The 17,706-nt window shown below is 35.3% G+C and overlaps 1 protein-coding gene across 2 annotated transcripts; it reads left to right on the top strand.

The window, feature by feature from the left end:
* Window positions 1-5,830: 5,830 nt before the first annotated feature.
* Window positions 5,831-17,445, top strand: LOC128240845 (uncharacterized). Of its 2 annotated transcripts, XM_052957774.1 has the most exons (11): window positions 5,831-5,968; window positions 6,119-6,326; window positions 9,632-9,764; window positions 10,918-11,004; window positions 11,333-11,512; window positions 13,089-13,312; window positions 13,899-14,145; window positions 14,328-14,424; window positions 15,342-15,508; window positions 16,212-16,305; window positions 16,733-17,445. In XM_052957774.1, the coding sequence occupies exons 2-11, from the start codon at window positions 6,120-6,122 to the stop codon at window positions 17,100-17,102; spliced, it is 1,806 nt and encodes a 601-aa protein (XP_052813734.1). In that variant the 5' UTR covers window positions 5,831-5,968; window position 6,119; the 3' UTR covers window positions 17,103-17,445. The 2 variants fall into 2 exon arrangements, 1 of the variants encoding a protein (XP_052813734.1); XR_008262324.1 differs by lacking the exon at window positions 16,733-17,445 and having other exon boundaries at window positions 13,899-14,003.
* Window positions 17,446-17,706: the final 261 nt, after the last annotated feature.

Genomic DNA, 17,706 nt, shown 5'->3' with positions numbered 1-17,706 from the left:
TGGTCGGAAAGGCGTTATTCAAAACACTTGGGATAAAGTCTCTCGTTGATGCCACGTGCTATGAAACATATATTCCTTTTTGATTCAGACAAGAACAGTCTATAATCGTTATTACCTGAAAAAGTTGTGTGTTGAATTAAAGTTGACAGTGGTCATCTAGTTCATGCTTATTACAAAGTATTTACGCCAAATATCGTCTGGTTTTAGGTCAACATATTTGCACGTTTGTGATCAATCAGAATGAGTGTTTCTTTTTTTGCGACCTCTGAGTAAAAGAAACAAGCATTTAAAACTTAAATCGAAACAGCATTATCCGATAGACTGACTAAATTAGTTAATTTGATTATTTTTTATAGTCTTTGAACTAATCTTACTATACTTGAATGTCTCACACGATCTTTTTGTATTCATTTTGTCAATGTGATATTATATTTAATTATAATGTCAGAACAAAGATCATTAGGTTCGGTTGAATAATCAAGTGTTTTGATAATTAACTCAATTGAACAAACCAAACAATACGAAAGCGCATTAGGGACAATTAAAACACTCCAAACAGACTTATTCTCTCAAATATTTAACTTAGTTAACTCAAACATTCCACTTACTTACTCAAATTGGCTTCTTACTAACTCGAAATAAAGACTAACCTACTCGAACGTTCGACTTTTTACCCAGAATTTCGACCTATAAACTCCCCACCATGAAGATGTCCTAGTTAACTTTCTAGACATTATGGTAGAATTATTATACACAGAATACACTTATACACCCTTAAGACTATTATAAGCAAGAGTCTTCCTTGACATCGAATGTAAGGCCAATTATTTTTTTGAGATTGCGAGCTTTGAGTAGCGCAACCCAAGTTACACCCCTTATAACGTCGAATCATGGATCCGCCCCTAGTAGTAGTGCATACAGGTGTTGTCGTATGTCTGTATACCCTTTCAGTAAATCGATAAATTGGAGCAGAAAAGTTGCGCCGCGCCCCTTACCGGATTTGACGTGGGTAGGGGCTATAAAGTTTCCGATACGAAGATTTCTGATTTGAATATCGCTGAACTTGAATAGATAATCTGCAGTTGACATCCTACAGGAACCACAGATGTGTGGGTGTGTGCATTTGGCATTCCGACAAAGAGGTTTTGTTATGTTGAAATTCCAGCCGGTCCTTTCATGAAACTAATGGATGCGCGAATGGGGCTAAAGTTATGAAAGGATGGATGCTTTGAAAGAATACTGAGTAGGTTGTTGTTGGACACATGTGCACTCAATGAGCAAAACTCAGTATGCAATCAATCCAAGGGGGTGGATGGACTCGTGCAACCTGTTGAAATGGGTATCGTAGTGGGGAAAACAAGACAACAAACTGCAATGTACCAAAAGAGTTCGGCCTACTTCATAAGCAGTACTGTTTCATCGAGAAATTGGGTTATATACACTGCTTTGAATTTAATAACTGCTGAAGTCCATAAATCTATGCTTATGATTTTCCGTGCGCGGTAGCAGGGTTGGAGTGAAATGTTTGAGTGTTGGTCAAGTTATAATGAGAATTGAGGATCGGAGTTAGATAAAGTGAAAGAGGGTGGTATAAGAGTAGAGAAGTGTAAGCGTATGTATTTATTTCTTCAAATATGTGTGCAGATTGACCTCTTGAGTTGGTTGATGATATATGTAATAACTGGCTCAGTGTATTCAATTCCATTTACTGTCGGATTGGCTGTTCAATTGTAAATGGCTTGTTCGAAATCATAAATGTCGGAATCATCAGACTCTTCAGCAATATCGATCTGCAAATGATGCGTGATGGTACACTCGATAGCAGGTGACATTGAGAGTTTGCAGCAAATGGAATGCGCTGTTGAACAGGAAGAGGTCAGCGTAGCACCGGGATAGTGTTGTAGATAATTGACTTTAGGAGGGAAATTTGATGGAGCTGGAGAATGCTGGTCGCCAACTCGAATTATACCCTGTTGCCAAGTAATGGTGGCAGTGTGTACAGGTCCCTGTGTGAAGACTGGCGATAGCAACAGAACGTGACCTGCACTACAGGTGGTAGCTACATGGATAACAGCTGGTGTTTATTGTGGGTAGGCAAATCTTCAGACAGTAATCCGTTTCGCCTTTTGGTGGCAGGAAGACTCCGAAAAAAAGGACGAGTATTTAGGCGTTGCCGGTCTATGATCTCTAACAGGTTTCATCTGAAAGGAATGGGAAAGTTAAATGGTGAAAAGTGGAAAACACGAAATAGGGTATCCAAATTCAATTATAATATATTGAGGTACATATACTATGTCCGAGCCCAGTCATTGTTAACAGTAAGAGAATGCCCTAATATTTCATGGAAATGATTAAAGATAAAGTCTGAAATCATAGCCAAAGGCGGAAATAATGTATCACCTAAAAGGTAAATCGACTTTGAGTAGTTAAAAGTTTAAAAGCATGGCATTTAACTAACAGACTGTATCTGACTTACACGACCAAAAGTGTATTGCATATATTAGTGGGCAAATAAATGCATAAATAAACGCATAAATAAATAAATAAATAAATAAATAAATAAATAAATAAATAAATAAATAAATAAATAAATAAATAAATAAATAAATAAATAAATAAATAAATAAATAAATAAATAAATAAATAAATAAATACAGATTTATAAATAGAAATATTTTTCCGAAAGATAAACATTAGATTATAATCATGGCCTTTCAAAATACAATGTTTCGACTAGTGGGAATACTCGAACTTCTCGTGCAAGGTCCGCCTACAACCTTACGAAGAAGCTGTGTTGGGGTAAAGTCGTATAAATAATGTTAAGCCGTGAGTATGTGTAGAAAACATGTAGTGCTCATAAAACCAAAGACAAATTATGCGAAAATGCTTTAAACTTCGTAATGAATGAAGTACATATGGTGTGTAATTCTAAATCATGGTTAATGATTGAACAGGGCCTGTACCCTTAACCATGCCGTAAATATGTAGTGTACATCATGCGTTAACTTAACTATGGCAAATGATCGGTCATCGCCTGTAAACTAAGCCATTATTGCAGCAAGCATTGGAGACGTTGTATTCATGGCGATTTTAACTACGACATGGTAAATACCACGACAATATGTGTTACCAAAGCAAAGCTGTAAATATAGTAGTATAGAAGAAAGCAAATTATTTTTAATGATGAAAAAGGGGTTTAAATATAGCAATGCAGTAAAAAATGTAGTTCACATGTTTTGCTGATTAAACTATGGCATATGATGAGTTAAGCCGTGTAAAATTAAGCCAAGCATCAAATAAAGAAGTATAAATGGTGAGTTTATTTACTCATGGGTAATGATACAACAAGATGTGTTATCAAAGCCAAGCCGTAAATAGTGTAGTACACATAGTGTTACTAAACCATGGTAATGTTGAGACAAGGCGTGTACACTTAGCAAAGTACACATAGTGTGTTAACTTAACCATCGGGGAACAATGAAACAAGTGGTGAAACAAAGCCAAGCTCTACATATTGTAATACAAACAGTGTTATAACGAAACCATGGTAAATGATGGAACAAGGCGTGTACACTAAGCCAAGCCCTACTATGATAGTACACATGGTGGGATCCGTTATACATGATGGAATAAGGCGTGTTAATTAAGCAAATCCCGACGTATTGTACATGTAATACACATGGCGTGATAACGACACCATGGTATGTGATGAGTGTTTGGACATCGCGTGTAAATTAAGCCAAGTTGTAAAAGGTACACATGGTGAAATAACTAAACCATGGTAAGTGATGGGGCATGGCGTGTAAAGTAAGCCAAGCCATAAATAGAACACATGGTGTGATTACTTAACTATGGTAAGTGATTGGTAATGGAGGGAAAATCAAGCCAAATCATAAATAGAAAACATGGTGTGATATCTTAACCATGGTATGTGATCGGACATGGCGCGTAAACTAAGCCAAGCCATAAATAGAACATATGGTGTGATAACTTAACCATGGTAGGTGATGGGACATGGAGGGGAAACCAAGCCAAGCCATAAATAAAACACATGGATAACCAAACAATGGTAAGTAATGGGGCGAACTAAGGCATCCCATAAAGTGAACACATGATGTGATAACTAAACCATGGTAAGTAATAGGACATGGCGTATAGACTTAGCTAAGCCATTAAAAACACATGGTGTGATAACTTAACCATGGTAAGTAATCGGGAAAACTAAGCCATCCCATAAATAGAACACACGATGTGTAAACCAAACCATGGTACATAAAATGTGGCGTGTTAATTAAGCCATGTGGAATTTCAGGGCTGAAATCTTATACCATGATCATATTAACTATTGCTATAACGATCGTAGATCGAGGAATAATCCGAATATTGCACTAATGGTGGCCCATATTAGACCATATTCGATACCAAATCACAATGATTAAGAATTTCCGAAGACTTGAAAAAACTTAGCCACACAAACTTTTGAAAATGCACAGAACGTGTTTGGAATATAGAAGAGACAATATATTGTCTTCAAGTTTGATCCGATGTACAGAGTGCGGCGACAATAGCAGCATGGAGATGCTAGCGAAACGAATTTGACATAATGGTGGCACTCGCCCGAAACGAATTAGTTGAATGCATAAAGCTGCAACGCATCCTGTATCGGTTTTGTATAATGACTGGAGACAAGCGCATGTGGAAGTCCAATCACAAACATTAAGTTTCCACCAAACCATTAATATGCCAAGCAACGTATTTCAATGACCAGTACGAGGATATAAGGGCTAAAATCTTATACCATGATCATTTTAACTATTGCTAAAACGTAGATCGAGGAATAATCCGAATATTGCACTAAAGGTGGCCCATATCTGACCATATTGGATACCAAGTACAATAATAACGGATTTTCGAAGACTTGAAAAAGAGGTAACTGACTTTCGTCACTGGACGCCGCCATCTTGAGTCACATGATCCCGTTAACAGTCGATGATTGTTTTTGTTGACTTTTCCACACGAAACTTCGCAATAACACAGGGTCGCCGCCCCCAAATGTTTAATCCAAAACGTGAAGTATAGCAAACAGCTTTATATGAATTAAGTTAATAACCTAGACGTTTACAAATGTTTCCATTATGTTGTGACAACGCCGAGGCTTTAGCCCCGGCAAAGATATTTATCAGTAATGGCTACAAGGTATCACGATTGGCTGTTGAGTGCCACGTGAGATAATACTCAAATATGATTGGCTGAGGCAATTCTTTATGCGGAAGCTTACTGCTGACATGGTTAAACACAATAAACAATACTTTTCCTTAAATAATTGTATGTGATCTTAAAATTCTTAACCGATATAAGTAGACCGATAAGAAAATTCGGTGTTTGTACAAACATTACACGACGAATGGATTTCCGATAATTCTGAGGCTAAATTTATGAATGATGCTCATTTGATCAGCAAAAATATTAAACAGATATGTTTTTAAACTGATTAGAAACTGCAACATCTCATGACAAAAGGAGCAGCTAAGTCGAGTGGATTCGTAATAAGGCATGAATTCGTGTTTACTATCAAAGTCCAACAAACAAAAGGAAGACATAATTGATTAAGAAAGGTTCATTATAACGCGATAAATTTTCGCTATTTCGAACACTTATGGGCCATTTTGGTAAACGTTTCAAATATGCAGAAAGTAAAGTCCATGTCGTTTTCATTATAGTAAATACTCACGCTTGATGAATCTGTGTGCCTGTCAATTGTTCACCATTGTATAACCAATGAAAGGGTATCGTGTTGCATACGAACATACATCAAGCGTAAAAAGAGGAAGTTTTAGTTTGCAAAGCAAATTTTAGGTGTTATTGTATTGTGTACGATGCGAATTTGAATAGCGCGAACGGATAATTTGTCACAATTTAACTTTCGAAAGATTTTGCCAAACAGACGTGAATTATTTGTAATAATCAGGTATGTATTGCTTTAACTGTGTTTCAAATGACATTGTAATGAATTAACTGTACTGACAGTATTTTTAACAATTTTATATTTGATTTGCTACATTTTCGTTAACGCAAATAGATCATTCAATTATTTACCCATGTATTTGTTTTCGATTAGGATGCGCATTACTGGAGGAATACTTACAACGTTCTGCTTGCTCCAAATCAGCACCGCTTACCCTTACTTTCGGGACAAGATACCGAACGGCCACCTGGTTGCAAACCCTTGCAATATCTCCGAGATCTGGTTTGGCGTTGGCCATAAGCAGAGATATGGCAACGGAGAGAGAAACCAATTTGGACTCGATTTCCAACGACAAGGAATGGTTGGTAGTTTTCGTACTTTAGCTCTTACTGTCAATATAAATTGCAACCCCACCGATACTGATGTCTCGCAGTTCTTGAAATTATATTATATTTTAAAAGTATATGTGTTTTGCTTTATTCTTTCTTGTTTTGAAATTGATGCTGGCTCGGATGGTGTTTATATTTTTGATTTTGTAATTACTTATGCATGTTGGGGCTAGCGTGAGGTAATGGCCATACAGACTATTTTAAACTACCAGTAGAATCGTGTTCCAGTAATATGCAGTTAGCGGTTTATTTTCCCCAATATTTATGCGAAAAATTACAGAAACAAGCTCTGTATCAAAAAGTTTAAACATAAACCCGGTTTAATGGCACTGGGTAAACGCCAAAGACATAGAACATAAAAACAAAAAAAATCACAAACAAGAAACATGGAAGAACCCTACATCTCGCTAAATATTTAAATACCATGACCATGTTTCACACTTAGTAAAAATCAGCACAGTCAAAAATGAAAACAAAAACGCGTTATTCTTTAAACTGTCTGTTCTTACCCTTGTTTTGACAGTTAACACATATAAAGACATTACTGCTTGATTATTTTCCAAATAATTGTACTAAAAGTTAGTTCAACTTTCAAGATATTGATGTTATTAATTTGGAAAGATTATTATCGATATGACAAGCTTGTCTTCCTTTAGTATGTGCAATTGTACGATGTTTGAAAATGCTGCATTCTTTTCGTCTCATATCTGAACGGTACTAGAAGTACCCTTGAAAACATAGAACGAAACAGCTAAATAATCCAATACCATATCAAAACACTGAAAGTGCTGAGAGACTGGGGGATTGTTAAAGTAGGTATCGAGGCTGATTTTGATAATGCGAAGAATTGAAGTGGTGATTGCGAGATGAGGTTTACATCGATTGGAACAAGAGATGTTTGTCAAACAGTATGGCCCTCTTGAGCGCCATGTTGTCAGGAATATTTGGACAATTGAATAAAATATGCATGGACTGAAATGACAGCTGATTTGTCATTGACATTGGATACCGATGAGGCAGTTTTAAGATTATGATCATTTAATATGTGAGGAAAGTGCGCACAGTTTTCATTCATGTTTTGATGATGACCGATATTTGCAGATGAACTTGTATCCTCTTAGCAGCTGGAAATAGGTAAATAATATGACTTAAATTTTAATGACCAATATGAGTTGTGATCTTGACCTTTGACTCTAAGACCTCAAAGTCCATACGGGTAATCAACAGGCCACCCCAAACTTAAGTGTAAGGGCCATGGGTGCAGGCATTGTCGAGTTATCACACAGACAAGTTTTTTGTGATCAAGGTCACTGTGACCTTGACTTTTAACCTGATGACCCTAAAATCATTAGGGGTCATATACTGGTCAAGCCCAACCTAAAGTCAAGTTTGAGGGCCATGGGTGCAGACATTGTCTTATTATCATTTGGCCAGCCTATTTGCATTTAAGATAACTGTGACTTTGACCTTTGACCTGATAACACCTAAACTAATGAGGGGTCATCTACTGGTGAAGCCCAGCCTCCATGTCAAGATTGAGGGCCATGGGTGCAGGCACTGTCGAGTTATAACTCGGACAACCTTTTAGCATTCAATGTCACTGTGACCTTGACCTTTGACTCGATGACCCCTTAAAACAATAGGGGTCATCTGCTGGTCAATCCTAGCCTTCATGTGAAGTTTGATGACCATATCTCCTGTCATTGTTGGGTAATCACTCACACAAACTGTGACAACCTTTTCCAGTTAACCCCTTAAATCAATAGGGGACATTAACTGGTCAGACCCAACCTTCATGTCAAGTTTTACAACCATAGGTCCAGGAATTGTCGAGTTATCACTCGGACAAGCTTTGGTCTACGGACGAACCGACCGACCTACCGACCCACTGACCGACATGTGCAAAGCAATATACTTCCTCTTCTTTGAAGGGGGGCATAATAACATTAAAACTGAACATGATTATTTTGGAAGAACTGTTTATCTTTGTAATGTAATGTGCATCTCACAATCACCCTCTTCAAAGCTTTGCGTCATCAAATCAGTTTCAACAACCACTATATTATTCCCTAAGTCTCATAGCACATTCAATACTCTGATTTATGGATAACAATCGTGAATATGGAGACAGCAACAGGTCGGCGCCAAAAATCGGCATTATTGGGAATCGTAATTCAAACAGCTGATATATATTGGAAAATAAATAATTATTTAACAGTTAATGTTTGATATTTTCTTTTTGTCCCGCCTCTGACTTTCAATGAAGTCAAGGTCTTAGGAAGGCAAATGAAGAAAAATAAACATTATTTAACAAACACATAGTGTTTGACCATCTTTCACAAACAACGCGAAAGATATGAATACCTGCTGCCTACAGAAAGAGTAAGGGGCAATACAATTAACTCCATCTTGCGTTATATCTTTAATATATATATTTATTGAACAATCAGTGTTATCTCTCTCCGTATTCTGCGTCATGTTACAGCAGTTATTTCCCTTGCTTGGAAAAGCTGAAAACCTCCCTTTTGTTTTTAATGAAATAAATTATGTTATAATTAATGAGTTTCCTTATCACATTTCAAGCATTATACATGATCTTAATTGGACTGTATGTTAAATTGGCGTTTTTTTTTGGTAAATCTTAACCTTAACATCAAAAAGGGCGGATAAAAGGTACACTACTACTACAAATTTAACTTACCAGATAATACAATTGCAAGACAAAATAACATTGTCCATAAACTTACATTATTGTCATCGTTTTGTAATACGCTTTTAATTTTACTTACTGATGTATCACATCGCTTAGAACAGATGTATGTTTCGCAGCTATTGCGTATTTTTCCTAATCGGAACTTACCGCGGTTGTCTACGACGTTAGTTCCAGTTATTTTTTTAAAAAAACGTCAGTAAATGTGTCTATATTTATTATGTGACTTTCAAATACAAAATATACCCAATAAAAATAGGAAAACATTATGCGCTATTTGTAAACGGGTTAACTCAGCAAAGACAACGACACATATTCTTTAAATCACGTGAAGGGATGTATTATCGGCCTCATAGTATCTCGTTTTGACAATTCTAGGATTGTGGAAATATTGCTTTAAGCGATTTTGGACCCTCTGGTGTCTAGGCCATTTTAATATGTATGCAAAAACATTAAAAGAAAGTACAAGAGAACATCAGTCCTGTTCGTAAGTTAAACTTACTTAGGTGTCAAATTGGACTCAAAGCTAAAATGAATAATATCGATTGAAGATTTTACGTTCTTCAGCAATGGACAAATGACTTGTGTAGGATGGACTCCGATGAAGATGGTTCTACTAATGGTGCGGAGCTTGGAGACCCGAACTGTAAATGGGTCCCTGGTGGTGTTCCCATACAATCACAAGGGATCACACATCCTGGTATGTATTTATTTTGGTACATTCATGAGACTATAATGTGTTGCAAACATTTTTGGATGTAGTAAGCCACTGAATAATTAAAGGTAATTTCGCTTAATTTCGTTACAATACAGAAATTGATGGTACACGTTTTATTTTGAATGAAAATGAACGCAACATTATGAATTTGAATTATTGCAACATGGTATACTTTTGAACAGTACATCTGTTATTAACATGTTTCTAAAAAAGACACATCAACATCAATTTGATAAAAAGAAAAAAACTATACAAGGAAGTCATTTTGAAATTTAGTTTAACTACCAAATGGTTTGCAATTTCCGATCCTTTGTGTACAACTGCAATACAGTTAAAAGGACCGATTACGTCTGATATTCCTTCGACTGCTCTGCGTAACAGATTCAACTATTTTATGACTGACCAATTTAACAGATAGTTGGTACTTTTAGAGCTATGCTTTATTGTACATAGGGGTTATATTTACCACTACACCAATAAAAATAGCATATATAGGCGCAGTAAACTAATACTTAAGCGAAATACCATTCGAAGGCAAACGAATCACGTCCAAGCAAATAACAAGTTAGTGACTAAACGTCACCAGACAACACAGATTTAATAAATAATTTTTGACTTTAGTAAATAATGGGGTACCCGCCATGACAAGGTCAATGACAACTAGAAGAGGATTGACTAAGAGTTTAAGCCTGTTTAAAACTAATAAAAATATATCAAGACACGAGACTGGTAAAATTCTTTGTATAATGGTAAAATTAGATTCCGAATCAAAATACCATTTCAAATTTTATTTACTAATCTTTATCAGGCGTTCTTTGTCATATGAATGTAGATTAGGTAATATGTTTTCACTCACCTTTGTCAAATGACATTTGGCCACTTTATTGGAAAAATAAAAAAAAATTAATACCACTCTGAGAAATCAAAATGTCGCTCACCCAATCACACGCAGTCATTGAGATTACTGGCAGGAAAGCAGAAAATATAGCGTTCTATTCCACATATTTGTTCGCCTGATTCTGCTTACGTTTATACTTATCGCCATCAGGTCATACTAATATGGACATTGTTAAATACTGCTAGAAACAATGCATTAAAATGACTAAGTGCAACTATGGTTTCTTGCATATTTCAGGTGTCTGCACTGACTCCTCTGGTCACGCCTGCAAAGAGCCGGGTTTTGATTTGAAATGTGACGGGTTTCAATGTGATGCTGCCACGGGTAATACTGAAACAGTGGAGTTCGTCAAAAATATAACTTAGGCGTCTTACAACATTACACTCAGCCAGATCGTGGCCTTGATTACCATTTTATTTGATTGCATTTGCCTTCATACTATAGCAGCTTAAACCAATTGATGTTTACATAAAACACATACTTGAGTTTAACGATTCTTGTAGGAACGAATACTTGAAAAAGTGAAACATTTCCACAAACCGATCGCTGCCTCCGTCTACGTGTTTCAAAATAGATCATTATATTCGATATCAAATATCAAAATAACAAGATTGTCATAACTATTGAAAAGCATAACGTTTTATATGTACAGGAACAAGGAAACTTGAAATTAGGTACACACAGATGGAAGTACCAACGCAACCCAAAACATACAAGTGCCAGGCATTTGCGCTTCCTACAGACAAGGACTACCACCTCATTGCTGCCACCCCTCACATCAGCAACATCAATCACGTACATCACATGACATTGCTTGGCTGCAGGCTTGGACGTAAGACTGATTTGTTTTAATGTTTTATAACCATATATTTTAACAACCTTTTCTTTGAATAGTTGATTAGCAATTATCAAAGACGCATCAATGCATTTATTATTTTATAAAATATATCCTACTTTTTTGAAGTAGTTCTAAAAGTAGGATATATTTCATAAAATAATAAATGCATTGATGCGTCTTTGATAATTGCTTCTATTAACAATGGGTTCCGAAAAGGAAACTGTCTGTGTGATGCCGATTTCACAAATCAAAAAGTTTTTGGCACCTTGTATATTTAACCCAAAGTGTCAATCTCAAGGTTATGACCATATGACATACGTGATTCTCAACTTTGAGTCTGTGATATTGTTAACTTGCTATCTGTTGAAATCGTTTTTAAAAGTTTGTTATGGGCAGGTTAACATGAGGAATAATATCATATTTTGCAGGCCAGATTGGTTTAGTACATTTTTTCATCATTTTCCATTACTTCTTAACAGAATCTACGTTATTTTTTGGCTACTTGACTGATCCCAGTAACGTTCATTAAACATAGAAGAAAAATCACATTTTGGTAAACCCGATATATGAATTTTGAGTAATGAGTAAAAGAGGTTTGGACAATGTGTATAGGATACTAAACGAGTACAAGGTTTTTGCTATTTGCAATTTGCTATATACAATACCCGCCTTACAGACCACAACTACTATTGAATAATGCATCCGAATACACGTTTTGCATCAGAATACATGTTTTGTGAAATTTTGGGAATATCAAACTGTTAAGGTATAGAACGAGTAGTTTACCTAATAGTTAATGTTATTGCTTGCCTCTGCTTGCTTCCAGAAGACTAAAACGTGTTTAAAATAAATACTTCGTTGAGTATTTCTCTAAACTAACATTAAGAATGTATATTCAGATATACTTGTTAAAGATTATCATTCTTAATATTAATTATATAGGAAAATATGGTTTCGCCTCCGTTCCCTCCTAATTTGTGTAAATGGAATAAAATGTGTTTTTTTATATTTCTATATCGGCCACTCGCTCCATTATTTCTTAGCCATACGCCGTCGAACTTTAAGATATTACTTCATACTGTTAGAGTTAATTTTAGATTAGTTGAACATTTATAAAAACGATATTACCAGTTAAAGGAAGAAAATCCATACCTTATTTTTATCGGGTTTAATTTAATTGTTATACGTTTCTTTTATCCGAAGAAAAGTAGGTAAATTATTCATGATTTTATCCCTCGTCTATTCAGTTACAATAAAGTCATGTATTCATTATGTTGATTGTTTTTGCACATGCTCAAATGTATCTGAAAAGTGCTCTGCCAAATGATATTGTCCTTGTAATTTACATAAATGAAACAATAAACCTGGTGACCAGGTCTAGGGTTTGCTAATCTGATACAATGGTAAACCCGATATACATAGAAAGATCTGTCCATAAGGTTTTTATTGTTGTTTCCAGGTCATTCTGAAGGTTTTGGGCAAACAAATCAGCTGGTGTGTTCGATCTCGAAAATAATTTTATTGGATATTATTGATGTATCCATGAAGGGATGTTCGTTTCTAATTTTAGATCGGTCCGATACTCCTTTTACACCAAACTGCACATTCGAGGACGAAGATTGTGCCGATCCACAACTTACAGAGGCCCCATTCAAATGTAATACTCTTATTGGTAGATATTATTGCGAGTCTGTCCTGCTTGTGTGGACTGTAGGAGACCTTGGAGTTTGCTTTAACAACGATCAAGCCGCCTGGCGTTTTGGCAAAACTGCATTCAAACATGTTATGCTAGAGGTGGGTTCTCATTTTAAGCCATACTTACCGTTAAGTATTCCAAATATAATACTTGAGGTTGGTACTTATTTTAGCCAAAATGTTTACCTTTTGTGTTTTTAAATGTAATAATAGAGGTGGGAACTAATCACCTTGCCCCAATTTCTCGAAACGGCTTTAATTCCTTATAACAGGATTAAGCTTAGCCCACTTTTACTCAATAATATTTACTTCTTCAGGAATTTTACTTTTCAAGGATTTATTGTTATGATAATCAAAATAAACCATTTTTTATTTATCAAAATTCAATTTAAGTATGTATTTTGGCTAATTGATATAAGCTACTTAAGCCTGTTCGGCTAAAAAAGCAAAAAGTTTAAACATAAACCCGGTTTAATGGCAAAAACACAATTATGTTATTTTCCATGAAAAGTATACGGCATAAACATTGTACACTTGTGTTAACTTCGTTCTCGGTCAATGTCACATTTTCGAAGGTTGGAAAGGAAATTTAAATTAAATTATTAAATAAAACGTTTTAAACATACATCTCAAACTAGTCTATATATGAAGCAGGTTGATTCTATGGACATAATTGTTCTTGTAGACATATTACTACAATGAAAAGCTTGCAAGTGGGGAAGTAGATGCATCGGGTTTGACGTTGCACTTCACCGATAATCTGCGGCCAAATGATCTTGGAATCTTTAGGGTGGGTCTGAATTATCTGCTATTTATACCGCCAAAAAGGAAACGGTTTGAAGTCAGTGCAGTATGTGGAGGGGACTGCATGCGGGAGTATTCAAATGAAACTATTACTATCATAGGTGGACAAAGTGAAATGTTTTATCATGGTATGTTCGACTTGTGTATGTTTTATATTTAATTGAAAAGTCCACCATGTAATTACAAGAGTTCATTTCAGTTTCTGACCTTTGATACATTGATGTATTCAGAAGAAAAATTCTTAAATACTGCATTGTTTCAGCCTATGGGTGATTGTTGATTTACTAAATGTGTATAATTTGCTATGTAGGTGTATCTGGCAAAATGTATAAAGGCAAAACCGATGGGACGTCGGAAGTATTATTTGAAGATTCTGAATACCATCTTGATAGTCCTAAACTACATTTGTAAGTGAATCCATTATTTAACATCCACAATGCACTTTCTCCCGGCAAGAAGTGATTTGCCATGCAAAGAGGTCAAAGGAAAAAGAGTCCCAAAACCCGTTGGGGTATTGTATATTTTGAGGTCATGGGATTTAAACATATTTCTAAAGAGTTATAGGTGTCACTATCTATATATTTTCTTCATTTTAATAACCTATTAACACTGAGCCAATTCAAAAAAGGGGTGGAGTTAATGTATGCTTACCTGGGGTTTTCTTTATAAATATACATAAATAGAATATAATTGTTGATTTCAGTGTACGATCGTATTTAATTTCACGAGTGTCATAGAAAATATAGTTTTTTTTTCTGTGATCACGAAATAAATTTCAAATGAGTTTTTGGCAACATGTTCTGCTTTAAAAGTGACTTGTTTAGTTTTGATCAAGGGGAAGGAACTGCAATTAATTTTAAACGTAGTTCTTAAAGTTGATATTTTCACTCCTGAGATTGATGTAAAAATATCAAATTGATACATTCCCCGATTTTATTAAAAATCTTCTCGTATAAACCACCAGACATGATAACACATTAATAACCATACTCACGTTTTACATTCATTTTTCACCCATTTACACGTAAATAGAAGACGCATTGGAGCATATTCAACACATAACCAAATGTTATGACTCAAATGATTGCCCGACGTGGCCTTGGTATTTGCTACTCCCTCATATGCATAATGAGGAAAGAAGATCTTAAAGATATAATTGTATTAAAGTATGCGTTTAATAATACAACTTTTAATATCCTTTTTTTGATAACATCTTGGACTTCAACCTCATCCATAGAGATAAGTTTGATTATGAGAGGGCTTCTTAAATGATCAATGAAATAATAAAAAAAGAGACTACGTTGAAAATACTTGTTGTTTTCAGGTTGGACACACCTAAAACCCTTGGCCAAGGGGAGTCGTTAGGAGTGAATTGTACATACGACTCGAGTAGCGAAAACAAAACGTTATTGTATGGTATAGATGTTAACTCGACTGAGGTTTGTTTTGGGCACATTTTGTACTATCCGAAAGAAGGTTCAATCGAAAAAGGTAAGGCTTCTTTCTCTGGCAAATGAAACTTTTGTGTAGTATCCTTCAGAAACACTCACTGGGAGTAAATTCCCTTGAAAATAACTATATACAAATGTACGACAATGTTACTATTGTTCGTCAAGATCCGAAATATATTCGAATTTCAATTCATCAGGATCTATCTTTAGAAATAAAATATTACCAAAATACGTAGCACACTGATTCGTAAAAGCTGACCTAGAATCAGATTGCCACCATCTTTGTCCGTAGACTCGCGGATTACAACCAATTTTTAGAATGATGGTCATGATGATCAAGCTCCATATTAGCCTTTATACTTCCAAAATCACCTCAAATTGCGTGCTTCATTTACATGATAGTTTAATAACATAGTGTGATGCTTTCAACCACACATGATGCTCTTTTAAAAATCTTACTGACTTTAGCCACTAAAGAGATTTGTTAATCAAGAGCATCTGTGATGTAGACTTGCGGTATGTTGTACCTTCTTAACTAATTTGTTGCAAACAAGGGAATTAAACACAGTTTTGGGCAACTTCAGCCATTAGTGATTGACCTTTATATGTATAAACATTAACGCTATAGAGTTCTGACCACAGTTAGACAAAGGTAGGAATGATAACCTTGGTAGACATGTATTGGCGAGAGGCCATGATAATACAGATACAACATTTTGTTTTCTTTTGCATAAACCAAATAGGATGTACGACAATAGGCGACCTCGATCAATGTGAAATTAGGGACATCGTTGCACAATGTGAACATCTGGACATCGTTGGACATCTGAACAAATCGTAAGTGAATACTTCTTGGTTATATATCAAATGAAATAAAACAATAATTGACTCAAGATATTGCATATCAATAGATAAATGCTTTTTAAAATACTTTTTTAAAGTGTATTAGCTTCAAGTTATTTTTATCACGTTCTTTATCAGTGAAAAACAGATGATAAATGCTCGTGATTGCTTTATTGTTGAGATATGTTAAGTTAGACAAACATGATATTTTTATCAAATAAGAACGCAATATACCTTAAAGTATGGTGTCATTTTGGAATGAAACACTATTGTGGCGGTTTTATTTCAATTCAAAGGGTTAGCCAATGTAGTACGATTTAACGTCATACTACAATTGTTTGTAGGACTTCACTCAAAACTGAAGTTTAATCTTTGGCTAATCTGCTTGTTTATGTAGTTTCAATTGCAACTTATATTTTAGACACCCTGCTTTAAAAGAAATATTTGACAACTGTATGTTTGGAAGATGCCTGCAGGAGTGCGTTAACGTCTCAGAAAAGTATTCGACTCATCCGTGTTTCTCCGGTTCCTTAAAGGACTTCCTAGTTTGGACATTATCACTACCTGAGAGCGATGACGATTTTAAGACGATTATGCTTGACTTTTGGGGCCGACTTGATTCATGCAAGACCAACAATGGAAATGTGACACATATGACCACTTTTTCGTCTGTTGATTCATGCAAGACCAACAATGGAAATGACAAACATATGACGTCTATTTCGTCTGTTTTGCCATGTTATGGACATTGGCTGAGCGTTTGGGTGTTAGTTTATTTTGTTTTTGTTTAAATTGAAATTAGCAGGTCTGACTCGAAATTGATATAAAGGACCAATTTCTATATACTGTAGGTAGGCATTCTCGCTTGGCTGGAATTTTCTGAGGCTCAATGTATTTTCGCCGGTCCCTGGGAGTTCGAGTCCACGGTGTTCGACTGTAATTTACATAACAAACAGTGCTGTTTCGAATTTAACACGGTTGATGTCGCGTCTTGTTACACATATACGCTCAGGTTTGTTTAGGAATGCTCCACGTTTACCTATGTATATCACTTCCTATGATCGGTCAATTGAACTACTCTCGACCATCGACAGTGACAAAATATACTAAACATATAATAAATCATTTTATTTACTGTAAAGTTGAAGTTGTATGTCTGGTGAATTTGACCTTATTTAATATCATAGTCTCCATTTAAAGGATAGAGCTGCTTTATTTGTATTCATACATTGTATTATATTCTAATTTTCACAGGTGTTAATCATATTAGTGGCACATATTAAATTATTTCAGTCGAACCTATGTTTTGTAACCCTTTTTAATTTGCAATGTTATTGACAGAAGCTTTCTTTAACCTTAACGAGAGCGCCTGTCGATTCTGACATTCAATTGTAA

This window comes from Mya arenaria, chromosome 7 (genome assembly GCF_026914265.1).
Source record: "Mya arenaria isolate MELC-2E11 chromosome 7, ASM2691426v1".
NCBI classification, from domain to species: domain Eukaryota; kingdom Metazoa; phylum Mollusca; class Bivalvia; order Myida; family Myidae; genus Mya; species Mya arenaria.
The sequence above is the reverse complement of the archived record's forward strand: the minus strand, read 5'-3'. Positions and strand labels throughout refer to the sequence as shown.